This window comes from Chlorocebus sabaeus, chromosome 22, assembly GCF_047675955.1.
Source record: "Chlorocebus sabaeus isolate Y175 chromosome 22, mChlSab1.0.hap1, whole genome shotgun sequence".
NCBI lineage: Eukaryota > Metazoa > Chordata > Mammalia > Primates > Cercopithecidae > Chlorocebus > Chlorocebus sabaeus.
The window spans coordinates 31,690,767-31,716,532 of record NC_132925.1 but is presented as its reverse complement, the minus strand read 5'-3'; the positions used below and the strand labels follow the sequence as shown (position 1 = coordinate 31,716,532).

Below are 25,766 nucleotides of genomic sequence, written 5' to 3'. Positions count from 1 at the left end.
CAATTTCCTGGTTGGAAAAACTGGAGGATTGAGGGTGGAGAGTGGAAGACAAGGGAAAAGATAAGATCAAGAGTTCAGTTATGGGTGTGTTCAATTGGAAATACCCATGAAATATCCAAGTAGGGATGTCAGGTAGGCACAGGATATGAGTCAGAGTTCCAAAAAGGGGTTATGAACTAGAGAAATCCCTATGATAGTCACCAGCATACGCAAGTTATTTGAAGCCATAGCTATAGAAGGACATGAGGGTACAAGAGAACTGAGTTCAGATCAGAGATAAAGAGTGAGAAAGAGGTAAAGGGAAATGGATGGAAAACCAGAAGACTGTGGTATAGAGAGGCAAAGCAAAGGGAGACAGTGAGGAAGCGCCAAGAAAAAGAGCTGTCCCCTGCCCTGAATGCCACTCAGGAGTCTGATCATGAGGGGACTGAAAAGCACCCAGCAGGCTGGGCAGCACTGAGGTCTTTAGTAGTCTTAACAAGAGAAAATCAGATGCAGGAGTAGAGGTCTAAGCCAACTGGAGTGGGAAGAATGTTTAATTGGAACATGAAGAAAAAAGGAGACACAGTATAGCCAGAAAATTATTTAATAAGTTTAGCTATGATTAAGAGGAAAGAGATAAGGTAGTAGCTTATTGTTAATGAATAAAGTAGTAATTTATTTTTAAAATAATAATATTGGCATGCTGGCAGTAAAGAGGGAGAAACTGCCCCCATGGGGTGAGGGTGCAGAAAGACTCAAGACCTCAAGAAGGTGGGATGGGATGACACCCAGAGCACATCCAAAGGGACTGGTCTTTGATGGAAGGAGGGAGCCCCCATTCACTGTGAGAAGATGGGATGCTTCTGATTTCTCTGTGGAGCAGGTGGTAAGATGATCTCTGAGCCAGAGGGACGAAAGTGGGCCAGGGGTATGAACAGAGTGTATGAAATAGCTGTGCCATTAAATGGTGGAATACATTTATTTGAGAAACATAATAATGGTTTTGCCAAGCTGTGTTGAGTCTCTATTTGAGTTTAGTTGTCAAGAATACGTAGTAACATCATTTAGACCAGTCTTTGTTTCCACTTCCCACATCCTCTTTTGGAGTTCCTCACCCTAAGCCAGTTTCTGCCATTTTTCACATGATGTAATGACAGACAATAATCCTACCTTCTAAGACCAACTAATTCCCTCACAGCTGTATGAGCTGGTCCTATGCATCAAGCCCCTGTAGTCCGCTCTCTGGTGCACAGCCTCTGTCAAGTCATCGAAACAATATTAGGAAGGATGGAGGCAGCTTCCTTGCTTGTTTCTGCCCATGTTTGTAGAATTCCACCTTGAGAATATAACATAACTTTCCCTGGGAAGTGAGATTTAACATTGGCTCAACTTGCTTCACTTTTGTGTAGAATCTGATACTAATGAGAAATACACAAATAGAATCTGCAGGCCATGCCATATGTGAGACACACAAAATAAATAACTACATGGATTAGGATGGCAGGAGGGTTCACAGGGAACATGATACCCAATTCCTATGTTGCATGAGTTTTCCAATATGACATAAATAGCAATAAAACTACTCTACTATTAATTTAATTAGTATTTACTTGACAGCAAAATATTAACACAAGACATCTGACGTCTCCGATGAAGGCTTCTTGCAGAATCTTTGAAAAGCATAGCCATTAACTGAATCCTTCAGTACTGCAGACTTAAGACAGTCAAATCTTTGACTTCATTTTGGCCTTTTAAGAAAAATACACCCACTACCCGAATACTACTTAAAAGTCTAGGGACAGAAAGAATATACATAAAATTTAATATGAAAAGCCTGTGCAGTTTAATTCTGACATGCTGACAACCAAGAATTGAAGTGTAGTATTTAATTTGACTTTTATTTCTGACTATCGCTTTGAGCTCATTCTCTGGCACCAAGATCAAATGCCCTTATTTATAGGTCTTAAACAAATAAGAGCCTAAAAAGGAAGTCACGTTCAGCAGAAATACTTTCTACACATTACCACCAGAACTTACTCAAACTAAAAAAGTTTTCTTTTTCTCAGTTTAGTGGAGAACATGTTGAGTCAGGAAGAATGTGTTAAAGCTTATTTGCTTTTTCCTTCTCAAATTGGAATTTTATTTTTAGTTTTATTAGAATTTTATTTTTAGTTCAGCTCTAACTCACTCAGAATGGGAGAGGAAAGTAATGTATATTTCCCAGAGGAAAAAAACACATAAACAGACAAACCAAAAACCCAACTACCATCCTGAATTCTAAAATCTGCAAGTGATTTTTCATACTTTCCCTAATAGGTATCAGCCACCATTCAGGTTGTGATCCAAAATGTATACACAGGACATTTTCCAAGATAAGTGCCAACTGTGCTTCACAGATAGCTTTCTCTTGGCAGTGTGTGAGACTACCCCCAGAAGAAAATTTTAGAAATTCCAATACATGTGTCAAAAAGCAGTGCACTTGCATTGAAAACAATAGCAAGGCAAAGCAGGTGAGATGGATGGTTCTCATTCATCTGTTTAATAAACAGAAAAATGAAAAGAAATGAGGCAACTCTATTTGAATTTGCTTGAGCCATCCCTACAGGGCAGCAGTGGTAAAGAACTTCAGTATACTAAAAAAAATTACTTAAAAAACACAATGGAATCAGAAAAGCAGAAAGGCCGATGAAAAAAGCAAACAAACAACTCACTCATCTCAAGTAGGATAAAGCTGCCAGGAATGTCGGCTCACAAATTATATGAGCTCTGCTTTCTCAGCATCAGCTGCCCAGTACCTGGCAGTTCTTAGTTTCTAACAATGTAAGATCTTAGGATTTTTCTCTAGTGCCACTGTCTCTAGGAACATGACACACAAATCCAAAACCACAGTAACCCATTCAACATTTAAATTCAATCAACTGGGACCACCACCTTGCCCATAAAAATTGCATCAAAATATAATTTTCTTTTACCTTGGTCTTTTCACCAACAATGTTCTTTTCCAGTTCAGCTATTTTCCGGTTTAGATGATCCAAAATCTCCTTCTCCTTCATAAGTTCAGTTGTTTCAGATTTCTGTTCTCCATCCAAAAGAGCACATTCCATATCCAACTAAGGACACAAACCAAAGCTCAGAAGTGTTTCACCTTTGGGGATATTCTCAACTGACCACCCTAGAGATACATTTGCAACAGCTACAGATTTGTAAAAGTAATACTGTAGCAGCCAGATCGGGTGCCTGGGAACACTCCAGAGAGCCCGTGTGAAATCAGGATTCCCCTAGAGAGCCTAGAATATATTCACTAAAAGAACTAGTTATCTTATCACTTAACTTTTCTACTATAATCCCTCTTCGGTTCACTTCTCAAGGATATTTTGCCTATTTGCTTCGGCTCAAGATCAAGCACAAACCACTATGGGAGCAACCACGTCTTTTTTTCTTTGTCCCTAGAGCATGGGAAGAGAAAGTTACCCGAGCCCAGCATGTGAGCTCTGCATTCCTCGCAATGCCAGCAGGAGGGGCTTCCAGCATCTCCACGCAAGACAACAGGTGAGCAGTCCCCTAACCACTTAAGGGCCTATTGGTATCATGTGTAAGGACAGACACACAGATCTTCCCTAGGCAGAATTACGTGCCCCTACTCATGCCATGGGGGTAACAGAAAAATTGCCACTGTCTTCTATTATGGTTATGCAATATGTGTCTGTCTGCTCCCCGCTGGTTTCCAAACCTCTAGAAACCTGGATCTATTTTTGATCCGTGTGTGAATTTCATCATGGTGCCAATGTGATATCCAACTCACAGTAAAGCATGTTCAGAAAACATTTGCTGCATTTAACCTTGAAATGTAAATACAGGGCACCTCAGCTGACAGATCCTCTGTTAGGTCAGAAAGCACATACTAGTTAAGACAAAGTTCGTTGAAGATTCATAAAGTACATTAAAGAGGGCTTAATATGTTTATCTCATCTGGTTGGAAAAAAAAACCAAACAGAAAAAAGGAATGTAGAAAAAGGGTATTTTTACTCTAAACAGGGAACCCACTGAATAAATGGGTTTGCTTATGTTGATGTCTATGTATCTGGACTCCAAAGCCTGTGCGTGAATGAGCAGCAATATTTTTAGGCTAAAGGAAAGAAAGAAAAAAGGGAAGAGGGTAAAAAAGTTTACCTCTCTGTAAGATTCATCCATCTGATCATTTATGTCTTTGATTTTTTGTTTAAGTTCCTCGAGGTTGTTCAGAATGACCATCCGGGTTTCTTCCATTGCAGCCAACTCCTGAGATCTCTGTTCTTCACTTATACCCTCTGGGGTCTGTGATTAATCAATACAGAAATGGATTATTCACACTTCAGTTCTAGAATTTCCTAACTTGACTTGTAAACCATCCACAGGTCTAGTGTTTCACAGTCTCCATGCCCGTGTAGATTTTAAAAGCATCTCTGAAATTGCACGCTTGGAGCTCTGATGTGTTTTTCCCACATTATGCCATCCTCAGCAGTTAGGCTCTCAAGAGAGTTCAGACAAACCAATTTCAATTCATCAGTGCATATCCTTTTGAAGCTAAAAGAACTGAGAGATTACACAGATAAGAAAGGTGTGGTACACAGAGATTGAGATGACTTTTCCAAAGTTATAGAGAAAGTTCAGCGTAACAGAGAACTAGAACTGACAGAAGACTTGTGGCATCTTCCTCTGGGATCTCTTGGGCATGATGCTATGGTCATTACAAACACAATATTCTCTCCCATCTTCTAGGAGAGGACATCTCCTACAAAAGCCTCTTGAATCTCTAGGCATACTCTTCGGTCTCGCTGCTAGGGTTATCTGCAAATGAGCATTCAGGCTTATGTATTTCCTTCTCAACACAAGTTAGAAAAGCAAGGGCACATTACTTTGGGGAGCCATAAAATGACTTAAAACTACACACTCAGTATTAAATTAATTGATGCTTCGTTTTTGTGTTAGTGCGCTATTTCCTCTCTTTGTCCTATAGACCTTCTTGCTATGTAGCATCTAAGACAATCCCTAAAACAGGACACTGGCCACCATTCGTAAAATTATTTCATGGAAAAACTGGTTCATCGGCAAGAAATAAGAGTCAAGAAACAAATTAAGTGAGAGAGTGCATAGTTACACTCCTGAATGGAGCTATGACAGATGCCCAGGGAAGAGGGCAATATTGTTGATCACACACACAGTCAAAATGTGACTGTTTATTGTTCAAGAAGAGAATGGAGTGAATTACAAATAGCCTCTTCTTTCTAGAATTTCAGGTTAGCTATCTTGGATATCACCTGGTAGAGACCAATCTTTCTAGATGTACTGTACTATATGTTAGTATGTTAGTATGAATATATTATTTATTTAAATTATCCCTTTTTGAAAAAGTAGGTTTTTTGCATCAGCAAGTCAATAATTATACAGTTTCACAAATGAAAATTGAAAACAGCAGCCCAGCTGAGTAAATTATTGAATATTTGTCACTAATTGTTAAAAAAAAAAAAACCTTCAAATTAACCCTCCAAGAAAACCCATTAAGTTTGGTATACTTCACTAGGTTCACTTAATTTATTTGACAATCCTGATAATACATTTAAGAAGCCATCCATCATGTCATATTCTGTACTCTATTCATATTTATATTCTTTACTCTACTTTGTAGCTTTTTAAAGTGATTCAACGATTCAGCATTTAGTACCTCAGGTTTGTTAGGACGAAAGTAAGCAGCTCTTCCAAGCTTTGACATTTAGCCCTTTAATTGTCATCTTACATGCAATATCTTATCAACTAATAAAACAACTGTTGACCTTTTTATCACAGACAATAAAGCTCATTGTCCTAATACTAAGGTGCCTGTTTTAAGCCATGAGGAACGCCTGTAACAGTGAAATGGCATTCCAGAATCACTGTGAGTAATCCTAGCAGGAAAGCCTCACCAAGGGCAGTATCCTGTTGGGTCAAGATTACATATTAGGTTTCTACTTCCAACATGGCTTAAAGATATCTCTCACAGGTGGACGCAAGGCATTAAGAAAAACACACAACAACAGAACAATCTGCAAAACTCTAAACTTTATAAGCATGTAGGGGGTAAAGATGGTTAATAGTGGGAATCACCTGCATAATTCAAAGTTTTGAGAAAGTTTATCACAATAGATATGTTTAATAATAGGCAACTTAAGAGTCTGTTTAGAGCAATAAATGCCATCTAGGAAACGTTTGTGTGTTTTTTTTTCTAAGTTATTTATAAGAAGCAAAATCTCCAGGAAGTATTCTAAAACCGAACACTTTATGATAGAATGGGGGTGAGGACAATGTAATCTCATTTATTCACCAAATAAAGAAAACCAATAGAAAGCCAAGGTGTGGTAGCCACTGAGTAGCTTTCAATTTTACAGTGACAGAGAACATTGTAATTTTAAACATACGCCCTTCATTTTAATTTCTCTGGGAATTTTTTTTTTCCAGTAATGGACAGGAATCTACTAACAGCGATGTGTTTTAATAAGCACATTACACGTGTATGTGCATCCTCTAATATGTTATCTTTGGGGAAACTTGATCCACACAGGAAAGAGGAGAGATGTTAGGGGAAAAGACACTTTTTGCTAGCCCCTTTTTCACAGATTTCTTCTTAAAACCCTTTTGCAGCCAAAGGAGAGAGGGGTGCCAAGGACTCAAAAGCAGAAAGATGAGCCACTTTCCAGACAACTTTTAGCTCAAGAGGTGGTTCACAGAGGCCAACTAAAATTAGCATATTTCCAAAGTCATCTGCATCTGTGTTACATAAAGCAAGTTCTTGATCGGTAACTCTCAGGTTTCCTAAATATCATTAGGATTGTTTCGTATAGTTAAGTCAACTTACAGTGTTTTTCACACTCCTCTCTTCTTCATTTATCCCTAAATCGATTATTAACATTGTACTTTGTTAGGCAAATACTCCAGTGTGGAAATTTACTGAAGAGAAAGAGCATGCGAAACAAATAGGAGGTTTTTTTTTTAAAAGAATTTCCTATCTGCTGTCTCAAGTTAATATCTAACTTCAGAAAGTAATAAGTAAAAAAAGTGTTTCTTGGAACCCATCAGCCTCCCTCACTTGTACTCTTTCTACGCTGCTGTGTGGTAACCTGGGTGTCCTTGATGTTTCCTGCCTCTAAAGGATGCAGAGTCTTACCTCTCTTGCAACAACAGATGCTGCACTAAGCTTCAGAGGCCTCCTATTCCACAATTACATGCTTGAGCAATTAAAAACATCTGCCAAGATCTGCTCGTGTACACACCAACAGCATTCTTGTCATAGCCCTCTCCAGGAGGAAACCTGTCTTCCAAAAGATAGTCTTTAGAGAGAGCACGCAGCTTAATGTTCTTAACAAAAAACTCGCAGATCTCCATAAAGGAAGAGCTGTGAAAAGATTTAAAATCAAAAGGAAGCCAAGGGTTTCTAAAGAAGCCCAATGGCTGATGAGGACAGCTCAACTTTTCAAGTGATGGGTCATTTACTGTGCCTGAATAGCAACAACTTTTGATTCCTCCCTGCCCCAATTTTCTTCCCTATCCTGGTTTCTAACCAGGAATGTTCAGAATTACTCTCCATTGAGAGTTAGTAAGGTAAACACGGTCACTAGCAAAAAGAAGGGATGGGTAGGGCTCAGTGGCTCACCCTTGTCATCCCAGCACTTTGGGAGGCCGAGGCAGGCGGATCACTTGAGGTCAGGAGTTCGAGACAGGCCTAGCCAACATGGTGAAACCTCGTCTCTACTAAAAATACAAAAATTAGCCGGGCATGGTGGCGTGCGCCTGTAGTCCCAGCTACTTGGGAGGCTGAGGCAGGAGAATCGCTTGAACTGGGAGGCAGAGGTTGCAGTGAGCCTCGATCGCACCATTGCACTCCAGCCTGGGTGACAGAGCGAGACTCTGTCTCAAAAAAAAAAGAAAGAAAAAAGAAGGGATTGTTCTTCAACATGTATTCAACAGTCCAAAGTCCTGATGTGTATAATGGAAAAACTCACTACGTAGATAAGGATTTCTGACTAGGAACATTCAGTGTAAAAGTCTTGCTGTAGCTAAACAAACACACAAACTCCCTTGAACAATGTCCATGTGATAAATTACTGCCAGGATTTAGTACCATGACAGTATCTTTCTCTTCAACAGTCAATGTGTCCTTCTCTTATAACAAAAGATTAACTAAAGAATCTCACAGTTGAACTTAATAGTAACTGTGAATTAAGTAAATCAATACATTAATCCTACTTATTCCTAAATAAGAAAATCCACCTCGTGAATACAGTATTTGCTTTTTCCTCCTATTTACTATTTTTGTTATTCTAATTTTAGTCTAATAAAATTTACATCTTTCATTGTAAGCTCCTTCAAATCATTATTAAAAGTGGAGAAATTTAAAACCTAAATTGTTGTAGAAAAAAATTCTTAACCTGTGTGAAAAAAACGTAATAACAAAAGATTTTGGGGTTCTGAGTTCTGTAGAAAAAGAAAAAGAAAAAAACATTTAAAAAGATTTTTCCTTAAACTCCATTTAATAAATCCTCAAAGGACAACTTTTTTTTTTTTTGAGACGGAGTCTCGCTCTGTCGCCCAGGCTGGAGTGCGGTGGCGCAATCTTGGCTCACTGCAAGCTCTGCCTCCCGGGTTCCCGCCATTCTCCTGCCTCAGCCGCCGGAGTAGCTGGGACCTCAGGCTCCTGCAACCATGCCCGGGGAATTTTTTATATTTTTAGTGGAGACGGGGTTTCACCGTGTTAGCCAGGATGGTCTCGATCTCCTGACCTCATAATCCGCTCGCCTTGGCCTCCCAAAGTGCTGGGATTACAGGCATGAGCCACTGTGCCCGGCCAAGGACAACATTTTTAAACCAACATATACAACCAGAAGACTAGTACTTATGTGTACAAATAAATCTTTTATGTCCAAAAAATATAAATAAAGTCAAAATAAAGACTACTTATGATAAAAGGCTAATCTGCTTACTACAAACAGCTCTTACTACTCAGTAAAATACAAGACAAATAAAACAATTTAAAAAATGGGTGAAGAACATGAATAAGTGGGTCAAATTTACAAATAATAACTAAAAATATGAAAAGATCCCCAACTTGGTGCATAATTAAAGAAAAGCAAATTAAACTTCTATCAATTTGGCTAATTGAAAAATTTTGACAATATGCAACCTTGGCAAGTTTATGGAGAACAAGGTGTGCATATAAACTTAGTCAAAGTGTCACCTGGATATATAGGCTCTTTTTTTAATATGGTCTTTTGGAAGTACAGTTTGGAAATATTGAGTAAAATGGAAAATACACAAACTCTTTGACCCAGCAATTCCACTTTTAGTAAGCGATCCCACAGACACATTTGCAGAATTGTGCAAATATATATATGCTACAATATTTGCTGCATATGGATTTTATTAGCAAAAAAAATCTGAAAATAAATGGTAGTTGCAAACAAAAGAAAAGCAATTGGTCATTAAAAAAAATGAGGTAGAGCTGTGTATACTAATATGGAAAGATGCCCAAGGCATTTAATGAGGGAAGAAAAGTACAGAACACTATGTATGTGTGTCTGTCTATGCATATAACAGCCATATATACACAGAAAATATTAGGAAGGCAGGTAAGACAATTTTAGCACCAGTTTTACACCTGCTTATTACTCAGGTACACAACTGAAAGGGTGCAGGGAGAAGAGAAACGTTCTTTCTTTCTTCTTTCTGTGCTGCTACATTTTTTTACAGTGCAAATTTGTTACTTTACAGTAAACACCCTAATTTGCTGCACCTTGCTCAGTTAATGACCTCTTAAATTGAAACTTCACTGAAAGCATCCCGGATAATCAGCATGATAAAATCACCAGTTTCCATGTCAAAGCATATGTACAGCCCTAGGCCTTAAATCCTAATGTCTTTGCTGGGCCAACATTACCTTTGGTAGGATACTTAGATAAGAGGATTCGCTGGAAGCTTTCGGAAAGGTGGAGGATGGTGGTGGCGGAGTCCGGGTGAGGTCGCTGAGTAGTTCATCATTCCTGGTGCTCCTGGGGGTAAAGAAGCTGGCACTGCTCTGAGTGAGACTCCCACAGCTTGCCAAGTCTGCATCAGGGAGGGAGTCTTTCCGGTGGCACCTGTATCTTGTGTCAGGGCTCAGGAGGGCTTCTTCAAACACAGACTCCTCATCAGAGAGCTGCAGCTTCTCAAGCTCCTTGTTGATTTTCTGCACATCTGCCACAGTGGTCCCAGTAGATAAGCGACTGTCAGGCTTTGTGTATTCAGCACAGAGACTGAGGATGGTCTCCAGACGCTGTCTCTCCTAGAACACAGAGAGGAGGGGGAGGTCGGGGGTTTGTGAGAATGAACGCAACTCCAAATAAAAAGACTGAGGAGGCTGGGACACTGGTGCTTGCATTCCTTACATCAACCCACAAACACTTGGCTGGTGATGATTTTCATAATCTTTGACTGATGCATTTAAAGATCCAGGTGAAATGGGGTTTAACAATGCCCAACTTTCCTGCCAAACTCAATTCTGGCTTCTACTCTCTCCCCTTTATTGGTATATCACAGGCCCGCCCTAGCACACATCAGCACTCAGTAAGCGTTTTCATGACTTATCAATTCCCCAAGGTTTCTGAAGGGTGGGGTTAGGGAGAAAGACAAGGTCTTACTCTGTCCCAAAGGCTGGAGTTCAGTGGCACAATCATAGCTCACTTTAACCCCTGGACTCAAGTGAGCCTCCTGCCTCAGCCTCCCAAAAGTCGCTGAGATTACAGGCATATGCCATTGCACCAACTCATTTTTTTTTTAAACCTCCATTTCCTGGCTATCCTCCTTCCCACCCTCTACTTATCTACCTTCAACAATATCTAGCTTTTTCATCACTACTGACTTAACATTTGTTCTTAAAATTAATTCTCTAACTTCCTAAATATTATCCTACTGTTAGACTGTGTGCTAGACCCACAAAGACAAAAACAGCTACTTGCTGAATCTTTTAATTTAAAAGACTTATCTATGTCTTCAATTTTTTTTCTTGAAAATTTTGAAAATTTTCAAAACTTTTTAATGCCTGGTCACCATATAAAGGTCTTTCTCTACTAATTTCTTATATAATTAAAATTATAAAAAAGATAGACTGTTGCACTAAAATGAAGAACATTTCACATTAAGTCCAGATAGATACCAATGTAACTCAAATTCAGAGGTCATTAAATCTTTGATTAATTTAGCTAGAAAATAAAATTTGTTTTTTAAAAATAAATACATAGGCCATTGATGTCTATAACAGTACTGCAATCTTACCAGACTCCCCATGCAACAGATAGATATTTATGATTTTGAACTTTAAGTAAGTTAAATATATAGTTTGTGAGCAACAGGATATAATTTACGAAATGTTTCTCTGCTTCTCATAAACCTAGATAGCATTGCTGGAGGTAGGAAATCTCAACATCTTTACCTTTCACGTTAATTCCAAGGCCAAAGTGAAAAAAGAACTAAAAACAAAAACCATCTGTTGTGATCACATTTACCACACTGAGAAGAGGCTTCACACGCTCTCCATAGAAAAACATTTTCCAAACTGCTTATCAGCAATAAAGCAGAAAAATATTAAGCATCACTGGACTGCTGTTCTCATTTCGATTGCAGCTAATTTGTAAAGACAAACTTTATAAGACAATTAGCTCTTTATTAGTTGATGCTATTAACAAGTAGAAAAGTCAAATAGAACAGACCAACATAACTCCTTAGGTTCCATTAAGTACGTTACTTAAATGACAAGACAGATATTTAAGGTGTATCTGACTTACATTTGCCCTTTAATCCCCCAACAAAAAAATAAAAGAGCAATAGCTTCATCAAAAGGACTAATAAACTAGTTCCTACAAGCTCGCACCTCTCTTTCACTGCCTGAACTTCTGGACTCCAGCTGCAGCTCCATCCTCATGGCCTCTTCCCACGGCAGGCACTCATAGCTACACACTCTCATCTTGGGCTCTTCTGCACCCTGTCCATCTAGGAGCCCTGGTACTTATTTATCTCTGCAGTTTCCACCAGCTGCCAAGCCCTGCCCACCTCAGCTTTATAGGGAGGATGCGGGGGGGCGGGGGTGGGAGGAACATAGCCTTCATTGCCTTATTTTAAACTTCTCCAACAATCTGGAAAAGTCTACAGGGGCATATGCAAAAACGACCTCCAAGAGCATACGTAAGGAGAGGGAGAGGGACAAGATGCTGCATTTTACTTCTCAATAGCGTCTATATTACAGGCGAGTCTCTAAAGAAAAGTTCTTTTTCTGCCACTTAGGTAATTAAGTTGAAGCATCTAAACTCAGTCTTTCCTAATCTTTTTAGTATAACATGTATATATTAGACTTGGCATAAATATTTGAGATTATCTGAAAGTTGCCCATTTCCAATTACCTGGGCTCTAAGGTGTGGTGTTCAAAAGCATGAAAGATATTTCTGTCTAGCCTGGAATACATAGAAAAATTCCTCCCACATGGCCTTCCCAAAATAGTTTCTTTTTCTGCCAGTGGTATTGCTTAATTCCAAAGGGAATAAATGATCCCAGCCTTAAGATGAATGCTATTTCAGACAGTGAAACGCGGTATTCAAAGGCTTGTGCACAGGAAGTTTGGTCTACTGGTATGTGTTTCTCTCTATTCTTATCACCCCATTCACAGCCAATCTGTCCAAGTTTGAATTACTGACACAGGCAGCATTGCTGCCCACGAGTTTAAAAGAAATCCAGGTTGCGCTGAGACACATTGGCCCTATACAAGCTGCACCAAAGAAAAATAAACTGATGTCCAAAGTGCGTCAGAAGAAAGTCTGTAAGGCATTTCAGAAAGCATTACAAGAAGCTTTGAAAGGAAAACTCTGAACAGAAATTACTCTCATAATTCTCCCTTCAGCCTTCTGCACTCTGGAGTCTTCTTCCTTCCATCATGCCAATAGCCTCCAACCTGCATGACCCAAATCCAGAACAACCATTCCAGACCAGAACCTTTTAAGAATCAAGGGCACTGTTAATAATTATGCTGGAACCTCAAATGCAAACCGGGATTGGTCCTGGCAAACTGTGATGTCCATCTCCCCACTTAAAACCAAACTTTCTTTGAAGCTTCACCTAACAACCTGCTATTTAATAAGTCAAGAGGCTGGCTGCCCTCTGAGATTTCCAAATCCTACCCACCTTTCCAAACCAGCAATCTACTGTTCATTCTCTTGAAAAGTCACAAGTACAGAGTCTACATACCTTAATGGTCCAAAATATCAGTGCTAAGAATTTAGAAAATAGGTCATCTTGAATCAAATTATTTTACATACATTTTTATTTTTTTCACCCTTCCCATTTCTCCTTTTCTTCATCTCTATCTCCCATATATATCAAAGGAAGTGTTGAAGGAGACACAAGATTTTAGACAGTATACCTGAAGAAAACTGTGTGCAGTTTTTCACTTAGAGGTTAAAGGGGAAAAAAAAGGTGATGGGCTAGGGGTAAGTTTTTTGACCTCTGAGCTTTTTTCCGTCTTTAGAGGAATGTGTGTGACATTGTTCCCACTGCAGATTCACAGCCCCCAGGAGAGGGTACCATCCATCTCTTATACCCATCCAGGGCCCTTGTAACTAACACCAACCAGTCTAGGTCACAGGATGGTAGACATACCGCACAAATACATACATTATGCAGAAAACCAACTGCTGACACTTAAGCACAAGTGAAATCTTTGCTAAAAACCTTTTGTTATAACTAAGTATGTTGGGTCACATATTACTTAAAACAAAAGGTCAACCTTTAATTTTTAGATATAATTTAGTTGAAATGGGATTTTTTTTAGGAGGACCTATTGTAACTGGTGTGACCATATGTTTATTGCGGCTCTATTCACAGTAGCAAAGACTTCGAACCAACCCAAATGTCCATCAATGATAGACTGGATTAAGAAAATGTGGCATACATACACCATGGAATACTATGCAGCCATAAAAAAGGATGAGTTCATATCCTTTGTAGGGACATGGATGAAGCTGGAAACCATCATTCTCAGCAAACTATCGCAGGCACAGAAAACCAAACACCGCATGTTCTCACTCATAGGTGGGAACTGAACAATGAGAACACTTGGACTCTGGAAGGGGAACATCACACACTGGTGTCTGTCGTGGGGGGGAGGGGGGAGGGATAGCATTAGGAGATACACCTAATATAAATGACGAGTTAGTGGGTGTAGCACACCAACATGGCACAAGTATACATATGTAACAAACCTGCACACTGTGCACATGTACCCTAGAACTTAAAGTATAATTTAAAAAAATAAATTCAATAACTGATGTGACTTGATTTCTCTCTTCTGTTAGCCCCAGGACTTCGATGTCTCCATAACCTTCAGTTCAACAAAGGTCTACTAACTTACTTATTGTCTAGTAGCATGCTGGGGATCCATAAATGAAAAAAGATGGCAAGATGAAAATTTTTTCTTTTTTTTCCTGAGACAAAGTCTGTCGATGTCACCCAGGCTGGAGCACAGTGGTGCACTCATAGCTCACTGTAAGCCTCGACCTCCTGGACTCAAGGGATCTTCCCACCTCAGCCTCCAGAGTAGCTAGGACTCCAGGCGTGCAACCTTGCCCAGCTAATTTTTTAATTTTTTGGAAGAAAGACAGTGTCTTGCTATGTTGCACAGGCTGGTCTCAAGCTCCTGGACTCAGGCAATCCTCCTCTCACCTTTGCCTCTCACATGACACACTGCACACAGCAAAACATAGCATTTCTACCCTCAATTCTTTAATAGGAGGCACAAATAGGTGATGAGTTATAAAAGCAGTGATAACAGAAGTTTATAGACAACCTATGAGTTCAGATAGGGAAACAGTACACAAAAATTACAGAAAAACAAATTTGAGTCCTCAAGGATAAATATGCGTCTGTCTGGTCTACTGGGACACTGGGTTGGGCAGGGCATTTCCACAAAAGCACCACAGAAGCAAAGGCATAGAGCTGTGGCATATCATGGTATGCTCAGAGATAAACCACTAGTATGTGGCTAGAGAGATGGGGTCTTTCGGGGGAAGAGGGATGAGGTGCCTGCACAGAAATGGGCCACATGTCTTCCTCTTAGGGATTACAACAGCCCTAAAGTAAGTTTTGGAAACAACAAGAGTCAGGAACCCTGGTCTAAAAGTGAGTGGCGGAATGAGACAAGCTGGTGCTGACAGCAAGTATGCAGACTTTCCAGGATTCCATGTACAAACCCTGATGTTTCAATTAGGTAATGACAGAAAGGAGGGAAAACAGAAGCAATGGCTCAAAGTCGGTTATATGGGTCTGTTTTAGAGATAAATCCTTGAGGGTAGTAACTGGGCTATTACAATCAGTTCACCTCTTTCTGGACACAGGGTAAGATGGCTCCTCTCTTCCTCACCCTCAAACTGGATATGGCCCTCAGACTTGTACCGGCCAATGAAGTGTGAAAAGCAAGGTGTATCACTTCTGCATGAACAACACCCAGGGCACGATTCGTCACATGCCTTGCTCTAAAGTGGCACAGTGGCTCTCCGGATGGAGTTGGTTCCATCGGGGCTGGGCACAAAGTGAGGAAACGTGGAGCAGAGGCCTCTTTTAGCCCACACTAGTCCTGGAGTGTAAGAAAGAAATAGACCTGCATTTAAGTCTTGGAGATAATTTTTAAAATTTTATTAATGGACTTCTACATTATGACTAATAAACCATGTACAATTTCAGGCAGAACACTTTTCTAAAACTTAGAGATGAGGGACTCAGGCATCCTACTAAAGAAAGCTCAGTTACTTATTGGGTAATAAATAATTTGTCTTTGCCCAAAGAGAGGTCTGACCTTTGCCGTTGGTGTCTGGGAGATAATCTATGTTGTACTCAACTGCAGTGTCTTTGTTTAGGGTAGAGTGGGCCACATGTGATGATCTCAGGGTATAGCTGGCCACTCCAGAAAGACCAATTATGTGATTTAGTGTGGGGGCCTTGGGTCATGGGGTATCAGTCAACCTGGAGACTGAAATTAACCATGTGCTTTCCAACTGGGACTCGGCAGAATGGCTCCCGCGAAGAAGGATGGCGAGAAGAAAAAGGGCCGTTCTGCCATCAACGAGGTGGTGACCCGAGAATACACCATCAGCATTCACAAGCGCATCCATGGAGTGGGCTTCAAGAAGCGTGTCCCTCGGGCACTCAAAGAGATTCAGAAATTTGCCATGAAGGAGATGGGAACTCCAGATGTGCGCATTGATACCAGGCTCAACAAAGAGGTCTGGGCCAAAGGAATAAGGAATGTCCCATACCGAATCCGTGTGCGGCTGTCCAGAAAATGTAATGAGGATGAAGATTCACCAAATAAGCTCTATACTCTGGTTACCTATGTACCTGTTACCACTTTCAAAAATCTACAGACAGTCAATGTGGATGAGAACTAATCGCTGATCATCAAATACATCAAATAAAGTTATAAAATTGAAAAAAAAAAAAAAAGAAAGAAATTAACCATGTGGGAAACTGATCAATCAGTAATGCTTATGTGATGAAGTCTCAATAAAAACTACGGCAGGGCCGGGCGTGGTGGCTCACGCCTGTAATCACAGCACTTTGGGAGGCCAAGGCGGACGGATCACAAGATCAGGAGTTTGAGACCAGTCTGACCAACATGGTGAAACCCTGTCTCTACTAAAAATACAAAAATTAGCCGGGCGTGGTGGCAGGCGCCCGTAATGCCAGTGACTCAGGAGGCTGAGGCAGGAGAATCACTTGAACCCGGGAGGTGGAGGTTGCAGTGAGCTGATATCGCACCACTGCACTTCCAGCCTGGGAGACAGAGCAAGACTCTATCTCAAAAACAAACAAACAAACAAAAAAACAAACAAAACTACGGCAAAACCTCATCTCTACAAAAAATGCAAAAATTAACCAGGCGTGGTGGCTGACGCCTGTAGTCCCAGCTACTTGGGAGGCTGAGGCTGTAGGATCACTTAAGCCCAGGAGGCAGAGGTGGCAGTGAGCCCATATAGCACCACTGCACTCTTGCCTGAGAGATAGAGGGAAACCCTGTCTCAAAAAAACAAAACAGAAAAAAATAGCTGGGCATGGTGGCTCACGCCCGTAGTCCCAAAACTTTGGAAGGTTGAGGCGTGTGGATCACCAGAGGTCAGGAGTTTGAGATCAGCCTAATATGGTTAAACCCTGTATCTACTAAAAATACAAAGATTAGCCGGGAGTGGCGGTGGCCTTCTGTAGTCCCAGCTACTCGGGAGGGTGAGACAGGAGAACTGCTTGAACCCAGGAGGCAAAGGTTACAGTGAGCCCAGTCGTGCTACTACACTCCAACTTGGGCAACAAAGCAAGACTCTCTCTCAAAAAATAAACAAACAAAGAACCTGTAGGTACTACAGCTTGGGTAAGCCTCCCTATCATGTGCACACTATCACCTACCAATGCTTAATGCTGGTAGAGTAACACATTCTGACCTCCAGGAAAAGGACATGGAAGTGTTGCCTTTGGAACTCTTTGGACTCTGCCCTGTGTGTCTCTTTCTTCAGCTAATCTTTATCTGTATCCTTTCCCTATAGTGAAACGTAACTGTGCTTATAATAGCTGTCAATGGGTTTTGTGAGCCTTTCTAGTGAATTATTGAATCTGAGGGTGGTCTAGGAAACCCCAGAACTTGCGGTTGGTGTCAGATGTGGGGGAAATCTTGTGTGGGGACACTGCTCTTCAGCCTTGTCACTGGCTTTCACATTTACACAAACATTGCCTTAATATTTTTTTTTTTTTTTTTTAATCAGTTTAGGACAAATGATCTCATTTGTATATAAAAGTAAGGCGTTTTTATCATTTGGTTTTACAAATTATCTTTATGGAAGTCAGTTCAAAGTCTAGCTTCTCAGCCAGATATTATTTTATTTTATACACTGGCTGGGAAGTTTGCCTTCAGGCTTGTGGTCAGGAAAACACTTTCCTCTGCTACTCTTAGTTTAAACAGCATATGCACGTATGTGTGCACCACCAGTAGGGCTGAGCTGGAAAGAGGAAACGAAAGTGTAATGGCTTTGTGTGACTATGTCTGCTCTGGAGGCAAATGTAAGTTATTGGAGAATGTGACAGCCACTAACCAACATGTGTTATGTGCAGATTACTATTGACATTTTGTATGCTATATGCCTATTCTCCTGAAGAATAATAAATAACTGTACTGAGAGTGAGACATATGTGAATAACTAGGACAGCATTTACCACTCGATTTTCAATACCCACTTCTCAAACATGCTCAATACACTTACATACACAAACACACTGCCTAAGGAGACCAAGGCCATTCTGCTTAAATTCCCTAGACTGCCCTCCTCTACCTTTGTCCATCTAGTCCTCCTTTCTTCAATGTACTATAGTGGCTAAATGCATGAACTCTGGAGCCAGACCACTTAGGTCTGACTTTGGGTTCTGTAGCTACCTGTGTGACCCTGGCCAAGCTATTTAGCTTCTTTGTGTCTCAGTTTCCTCATGTATAAAACAGGATTACTAGAATATCTACCTTCTTGGGTTATCACGAGGATTTATATATATGAATGTATACAGTTACGTGTCGCTTAACAATGGGGATACGCTCTAAGAAATGCAAGGTTAGGCTGTTTCATTTTTGTGCAAACATCAGGGTGTACTTACTCAAACCTACATAGTATTAGCCTACTACATACCTAGCCTATATTGTATAGTCTATTGCGCCTGGGCTACAAACTTGCAAAGCATGTTACTGCACTGAATGTTGTAGGCAATTGTAACACCATGGTAAGTACTTCTGTATCTAAACAGACCCACACATAGAAACTACACTAAAAACATGGTATTACAATCTTATAGGACCACTATCATATTTGTGGTCCATCATTGACCAAAGTATCTGCACACATAACAACATTCCAGTTAACAAAGTGTTACATATACAAAGGTAGTCCCATAAAATTATAATGGGTGTCATCTGCCATTCTCTAACCCGAAAAACATAAAGGAAAAAAAAGATTATAATGGAGCTGAAAAATTCCTATTTTTTAATGACATAATAGCTGTTGTAACATCATAGTGCAACATATTACTCATGCGTTTGTGGTGATGCTGATATAAACAAACCTAATGCAAAACATGTTGAGGAATCCCTAGCTTACCCATGGGGTGACCCTCCCAAAGGTAGCTCAGACTTTTAAGGTTGGGTGCGGTGGCTCATGCCTATAATCTCAGCACTTTGGGAGGTCAAGGTGGTGGATCACTTGAGGCCAGGAGTTTGAGACCAGCCTGGCCAACATGGTGAAACCCTGTCTCTACCAAAAATACAAAACTTAGCTGGGCGAGGTGGCACACACCTGCAGTCCCAGCTACTTGGGAGGCTGAGGTGGAGGGATCCCTTGAGCCTGAGAGGCAGAGATTACAGTGAGCCGAGATCACACCACTGCACTCCAGCCTGTATGACAGTGAGACACTGTCTCAAATAAATAAATGACTTTAAAAAAAACAGAAAGCCAATCTCTTCACACATTACATCAGACCCCAAGTGAAAGGGTTACTGTCTACTTTAGAATTCTCACACGTTTAAATGATTCCCACCTATCCCCAGAGCAAAATAGTCAACAGCAGTTAGCTAAAACTCACAGAGTGCTTGCTGAGTGCCAGACACAATCCCCATCTTTTTAAAAATGTTTATTTTTCATAACTTTGTGGGAGTGGTTTTATCTAATCCCCATTTAACAGATGAGGAAAGTGAGGCACAGAGAGATTTAGAAACCTAATTAGAGAGCCCGCTCTCACGCAACTAGTGGCCAGTGTAGATAATTGGAAAAATCATTGCTGTTCTCTTTCATAATATACTTTTGCAAGATGATGAAATCGCCTAACAATGCATTTCTCAGCAACATATTCCCATCGTTAAGCAATGCATGACTTTTCATATATGACACTTAGAATGGTGTCTGGGACACAGTAAACAGCATGAGCATTAGCTCAGTTATCTGAGGAGAGTCTCAGTCTTTCCAAGAGGAAGCCCTCTGCCTGCACCACTGCCCCCTGTTCCCACGGTCCTGTGGCTTTGCTCTATGGATTACTCCTTCTCCTACACCTTTTCCTCTCTGGTGATTCCTTCTCTGTCTGAAAATGTACTCAAGTCCCTCTCTCCCTCAAAATAAACAAAAAGCAATCTTGATCAGATTATCCAGTAGATCTACCCTTCTACTTCCCTACTTCCCCTCTCACCCCCACCACACCCACACTCCCAATCTCCAAGAAGCTGCTAATGCTCAGCACTTCCATCTCCACTCATTCCCAGTGCTTTGCAATCTGGGGCAGCACACTCCTGCCTTTATGCAGATTAGACGCCCTGAAGGGGCATTTCGAACTTTCCCCCAGAAAATTAGAAGTAAAATGACCAGAAATAAGCAAAGCGCTTAGAAATAAAGATATCAGGACTACAGTAGGCTTGGTGCCTCTCTCTGTCATCTATTTTAATGATTTGTGGAATAAATTGACCTCTTACCTCCACAGAACTCTTGGCTTTTTTTTTTTTTTTTTTTTTTTGAGACAGGGTCTCACTCTGTCACCCAGGCTGTAGTGTAGTGTTGCAATCTTGGCTCACTGTAACCCCTGGCTCCTCTCGGGTTCAAGCAATTCTCCTACCTCAGTCTCCCGTGTAGCTGGGATTATAGGTGCCTGCCACCACACCCAACTAATTTTTATATTTTTAGTAGAAATGGGGTTTTGCCATCTTGGCCAGGCTGGTCTTGAACTCCTCACCTCAAGTGATCTGCCTGCCTCGGCCTCCCAAAGTGCTGTGATTACAGGTGTGGGCCACTGTGTCCAGCTGGACTTTAAGAGCAGAATCTGTATATCAGCTTAAGTAGAAAGAACATAGAGTTGGATTTGAAGTTCTGACATTTTCCAGACCTATAACACAGTTATTATTTTTTTAAATCAAGTTCCACCTTTCAAGCCTCAATTACAATGGTCTATAAAACAGAGATGAGAAGATTAGGACCTCCCCCTTGGGATCCTGGAAGAATTCAGTAAGGAACTGTGTGTGAGAACATGTGATGCACTATGTACTTTCAAGTCTAAAGGCGGTGCCAGTGTTGAAGTAGGTGCTCACTGTTTGTCAGTCATGGTTAGGATGGTTTCTGTCAAAAGCGTGAAGTGAACTAGATAATTATCTTGTAGTCCCCGAGGGACCATCTCTAATACTGATTAACAAGCACACCTAAAAACTAAACCCAATTATTTTCAGGGAAAGGAAATACAGGAAAAATATGTTGTTATGCAGCCAAATGTCTCCCTGAAATATCTGTGGGGTTTCTTCGGCTATCTAGACGGACAGAGAATTCCCTCAGGGCCACCAACTCCCTGCCCTGTGGTCCACCTGCCTCTGCCCCTGGCAACAGAGCTCTGCCCGGTTGCCATAGTAACCTGGGGAAAAGGCATCTTGTCATCTGGTCCTCCCACGCACACCACTACAGAGCAACATATATTCCCTTCAGCATACTAAGTCCAGTGGAGTAGCTTCTAGAAAGAACTACCCTCCAAAGAATCCATTGTCTTATTAAGGACACATATTTCACCCTTGACATAAAACCCAGGCTTCTATTCACATTGCCCCTGGCTCCACCTTAAACTTCAGAGACATGGGTGTCCCCACCTTACTGAGGGCCCGCATCATTCAAATACCTGAGGAACTTTTCTCATATTCTGCCTTACTCATATTTAGAAGAAGAAATTTAGTTATTTTATTCTTATCTCATGAACCAATTCCTCACCTGCATTTTAAAAAATTATTATCTCACACAAAAAAATATAAATAAAAATTATGATTACTCAGAAGTCTCTCTAAACCTATTGTGGTTTGGTAGCTTTCCAATTAAAAAATAAATAAAATAAAAATTGAATAAATGGCCAGGACTGGTGGCTCACACCTATAATCCCAGCACTTTGGGAGGCCAAGGCAGGTGATCACGTGAGGCCAGGAGTTACAGACTAGCCTAGGCAACATAGTGAAACACCATCTCTACAGAAAATACAAAAATTAGCTGGGCATGGTGGCTCATGCCTGTAGTCCCAGCTACTCAGGAGGCCAAGGCAGGAGGACCACTTGAGCTGGGAAGGCGGAGGTTGCACTGAACTGTGACCACACCACTGCACTCCAGCTTGGGTGACAGAGGGAGACCCTGCTTAAAAAAAAAAAAAAAAAAAAAAATTGAATAAATATTCAGTGTTACTCACCTGTGTCAACATTTCCCTCAAATCCACTTGCTTCTACTACTATTTCTGGCTATGTGCCTATTTTATTTGTACTTTAAAAGCAGACATAAATATAAAGTAAGTATATATTTAATTACTAACATATGCTAAAGTAGTGTTTATTTATTTTTATTTTCTTCCTTTTTGAGACAGGGTCTGGCACCGTCACCTAGGCTAGAGTGCAATAATGTGATCATGGTTCACTGTAGCCTCAATCTCCTGGGCTCAAGTGATCCTCCCACCTTGGCCTCCCAAAGTGCTGGCATTTACAGGAATGAGCTACCATGCCCAGTCTATTTTGATTTTCATTTACATTAGACACATTCTGAAGTAATATAACTTGATTTAATTAATCCTATTAACTTTTTGGCCAATGACGTTTTTCTGACTTGTTTTTTCCACCTCTGCGTTTTGTTAGGCAGATGCAAGCAAATCTCTGACCACAATTACCATTTATCTAGGATCCTCTATATTTTAGACCTTTTCCTGATGATTTTTTGCACTGTTTTTCTACTTAAAATCAACCAGCAGATGGGTGGGCTATGAAATGTTTTACTTTTAAAAAATATTAAGGTTGGAGGTGAACTATTCTTAAAAGACAAAAATATATCATTTTAAAGAAAATGCCCATTATGAATGACTCCAAAACATTCAAGGAGAAAAAAGTGTATTTTTCCCTATTGACTGAAAAAAACTGGCCATAAGTCAAAGAAATTCATGTGATCAGTATTATCATAATTTCCATACAGCATCTAAGAAAAACATGCCAGATGTTTTTCTTACATAGACAGTGTTCCAGAAGGAAGTCTGCACAGTGCCTGAGCCCATTCTGTTAAAGAGATTATGCTATTGCTCTATACCATTAAAGAAAACACAACAGTGGCTGGGCGCAGTGGCTCAAGCCTATAATCTCAGCACTTTGGGAGGCCGAGACGGGCGGATCACGAGGTCAGGAGATCGAGACCATCCTGGCTAACATGGTGAAACCCCGTCTCTACTGAAAAATACAAAAACTAGCTGGGCGAGGTGGTGGACGCCTGTAGTCCCAGCTACTTGGGAGGCTGAGGCAGGAGAATGGCGTGAACCTGGGAGGCGGAGCTTGCAGTGAGCTGAGATCTGGCCACCGCACTCCAGCCTGGGTGACAGAATGAGACTCTGTCTCAAAAAAAAAAAAAAAAAAAAAGAAAAGAAAAAAAGAAAATGCAACAAAATTTAATCATACTGTCATCTCTTTACATTTTCACTTTAGCTTGATCAAGTTCCAATAGATCTTGTTTGCTTCTTCTGAAAGACTACAGCCTGTAAGACACAATTCATTGAAATACTTTAGTTCAATCAAAATAAGTATATGAGAGGTATAAAGACCTTTAAATCCTCATGTTTGAAAACATATCCTATCCTTTAAAAAAAAATAAGATTTTTTTTTAATGCATAAAGAAACCAGTGGGGTAAAGAACTAGGAAAGTCTACACGTAAAAAAAAGACAGTAGACTATAACATATCAACTGACAGTACTATAATACAATTATTTTTGAGACATATTGCATAAATATATTATGTGTTAATTTTTTTGTTTTGTTTTGAGACGGCGTCTCACTCTGTCACCCAGGCTGGAGTGCAGTGGTGCGATCTTGGCTCACTGCAACCTCCGCCACCCGGGTTCAGGTGATTTTCCTGCCTCAGCCTCCTCAGTAGCTGGGACCACAGGCATGTGCCACTATGTCTGGCTAATTTTTTGTATTTTTAGTAGAGATGGGGTTTCACTGTGTTAGCCAGGATGGTCTCGATCTCCTGACCTTATGATTCACCCGCTTTGGCCTCCTAAAGTGCTGGGATGACAGGCGTGAGCCACCGTGCCCGGCCTGTGTTAAAATTTTAAAAGCATGTCAGAAAGTTTTATGTAGAGAAATGCAAAAGAGAGCTGGGTACAGTGGCTCACGCCTGTGATTCCAACACATCAGGAGGCTGAGGCAGGACGATCACTTGAAGCCAGCCTCATCAACATAGTGAGACCCCATCTCTATAAAAAAGAAAAAAAAGCAAAACAAACAATGGCATGTCTTCTTTCTAAATCTGAGAATAATGTTAAGAAAGTAACTACAGGCATATCTTATTTTACTACATTTTGCTTTATTGCACTCTGCAGATAGCGCATTTTTTACAAAGTGATTTGTGGAAACCCTGCAGCGAGCAAGTCTATGAGCACATTTTTCCAACAGTATGTGCTCACTTCATGTCTCTGTGTCACATTCTGGTAATTCTTATAATATTTAAAACTTTTTCATTATTATCATACCTGTTATGATGATCTGATCAGTATTTTTGACATTACTATTGTAATCATTTTGGACGCTACAAACCATGCCCATATAAGACAGCAAACTTAATTAATAAATGTTGTACATGTTCTAACTACTCCACCAACAGGCCATTTCCTTGTCTCTCTCCCTCTCTTCAGGCCTCCTATTTCCTAAGACACAATATTGAAATTAGGCCAGTTAATAACCCTACAATAGCTTCTAAGTGTTCGACTGAAAGAGTTACAGATCTCACACTTTAAAGCAAAAGCCAGAAACGATTAAGCTTTGAAAGGAAGGCATGCCAAAAATGAGACAGGCCAAAAGTGAGCTCTCTTGTACCAATTAGCCAAGCTGTAAACGCAAAAGAGAAGTTCTTGAAGGAAATTAAAGGTGATTCTTCAGTGAACACACAAATAATAAGAAAGTGAAACAGCCTTATTGCTGATGTAAAGAAAGTTTTAGTGGTCAAAATAGATCAAACACTTCCTTAAGCCACAACCTAATCCAGAGCAAGGCCCTAACTCTCTTCAATTCTGTGAAGCTTTAATGAGGTGAAGAAGCTGCAGAAGAAAAATCTGTAACTAGCAGAGGCTGGGTCATGAGGTTTAAGGAAAGACATTGTCTCTATAACATAAAAGTGCAAGGTGAAACAGAATGTGCTGAAGTAGAAGCTGCAGCAAGTCAACTGGGAAGACCTGAGATAATTGATGAAGGTGGCTACAAGAAACAACAGGTTTTCAGCTGGGCCAGTGGCTCACTCCTGTAATCCCAGCACTTTGGGAGGCCTAGGTGGGAGGATCACTTGAGGCCAGGAGCTCAAGACCAACCTGGGCCACAATTAATCAATCAATAAACAAACAACAAACAAACAATGTAGACAAAACAGCTTTATATTGGAAGAAGATGCCATCTAGGACTTTCATAGCTAGAGAGAAGTCAACGCCTGGCTTCAAAGCTTCAAAGGATAGGTGGACTCTGTTTTAAAATCAGTCAGTGCTGATTTTAAGTTGAAACCAATGCTCACTGACCATTCCAAAAATACCAAGACCCTTAAGAATTATGCTAAATCTACTTTGCCTGTGCTCTGTAAGTGGAACAACAAAGCCTAGATGATCCCACATCTGTTTATATCATGGTTTACTGAATATTTTAAGCCCACTGTTGAGATCT

At 40.5% G+C, this 25,766-nt stretch overlaps 2 protein-coding genes across 10 annotated transcripts in view; one reads left to right on the top strand and one right to left on the bottom strand.

Moving 5' to 3' along the window:
* Positions 1-25,766, bottom strand: part of PHLDB2 (pleckstrin homology like domain family B member 2) — a 235,325-nt gene that overhangs the window by 52,971 nt on the left and 156,588 nt on the right. For all 9 annotated transcript variants that reach the window (XM_038003302.2, XM_038003297.2, XM_073009709.1 and 6 more), the window contains 3 exons: positions 9,926-10,309; positions 4,153-4,296; positions 2,955-3,092 (listed from right to left, as the gene is read on the bottom strand). In XM_038003302.2, the coding sequence (XP_037859230.1) occupies positions 2,955-3,092; positions 4,153-4,296; positions 9,926-10,309 (666 nt within the window). The remainder of the gene's footprint in view (positions 1-2,954; positions 3,093-4,152; positions 4,297-9,925; positions 10,310-25,766) is intronic.
* On the top strand, positions 15,976-16,506 carry LOC140709816 (large ribosomal subunit protein eL31-like). Its single transcript, XM_073009708.1, has one exon. It carries the CDS (start codon positions 16,074-16,076, stop codon positions 16,449-16,451), a length of 378 nt encoding a protein of 125 aa, XP_072865809.1. The 5' UTR covers positions 15,976-16,073; the 3' UTR covers positions 16,452-16,506.

Coding starts and splice junctions, on each gene's coding strand:
- LOC140709816 (XM_073009708.1), top strand. CDS start 16,074: ATGGCTCCCGCGAAGAAGGATGGCGAGAAGAAAAAGGGCCGTTCTGCC.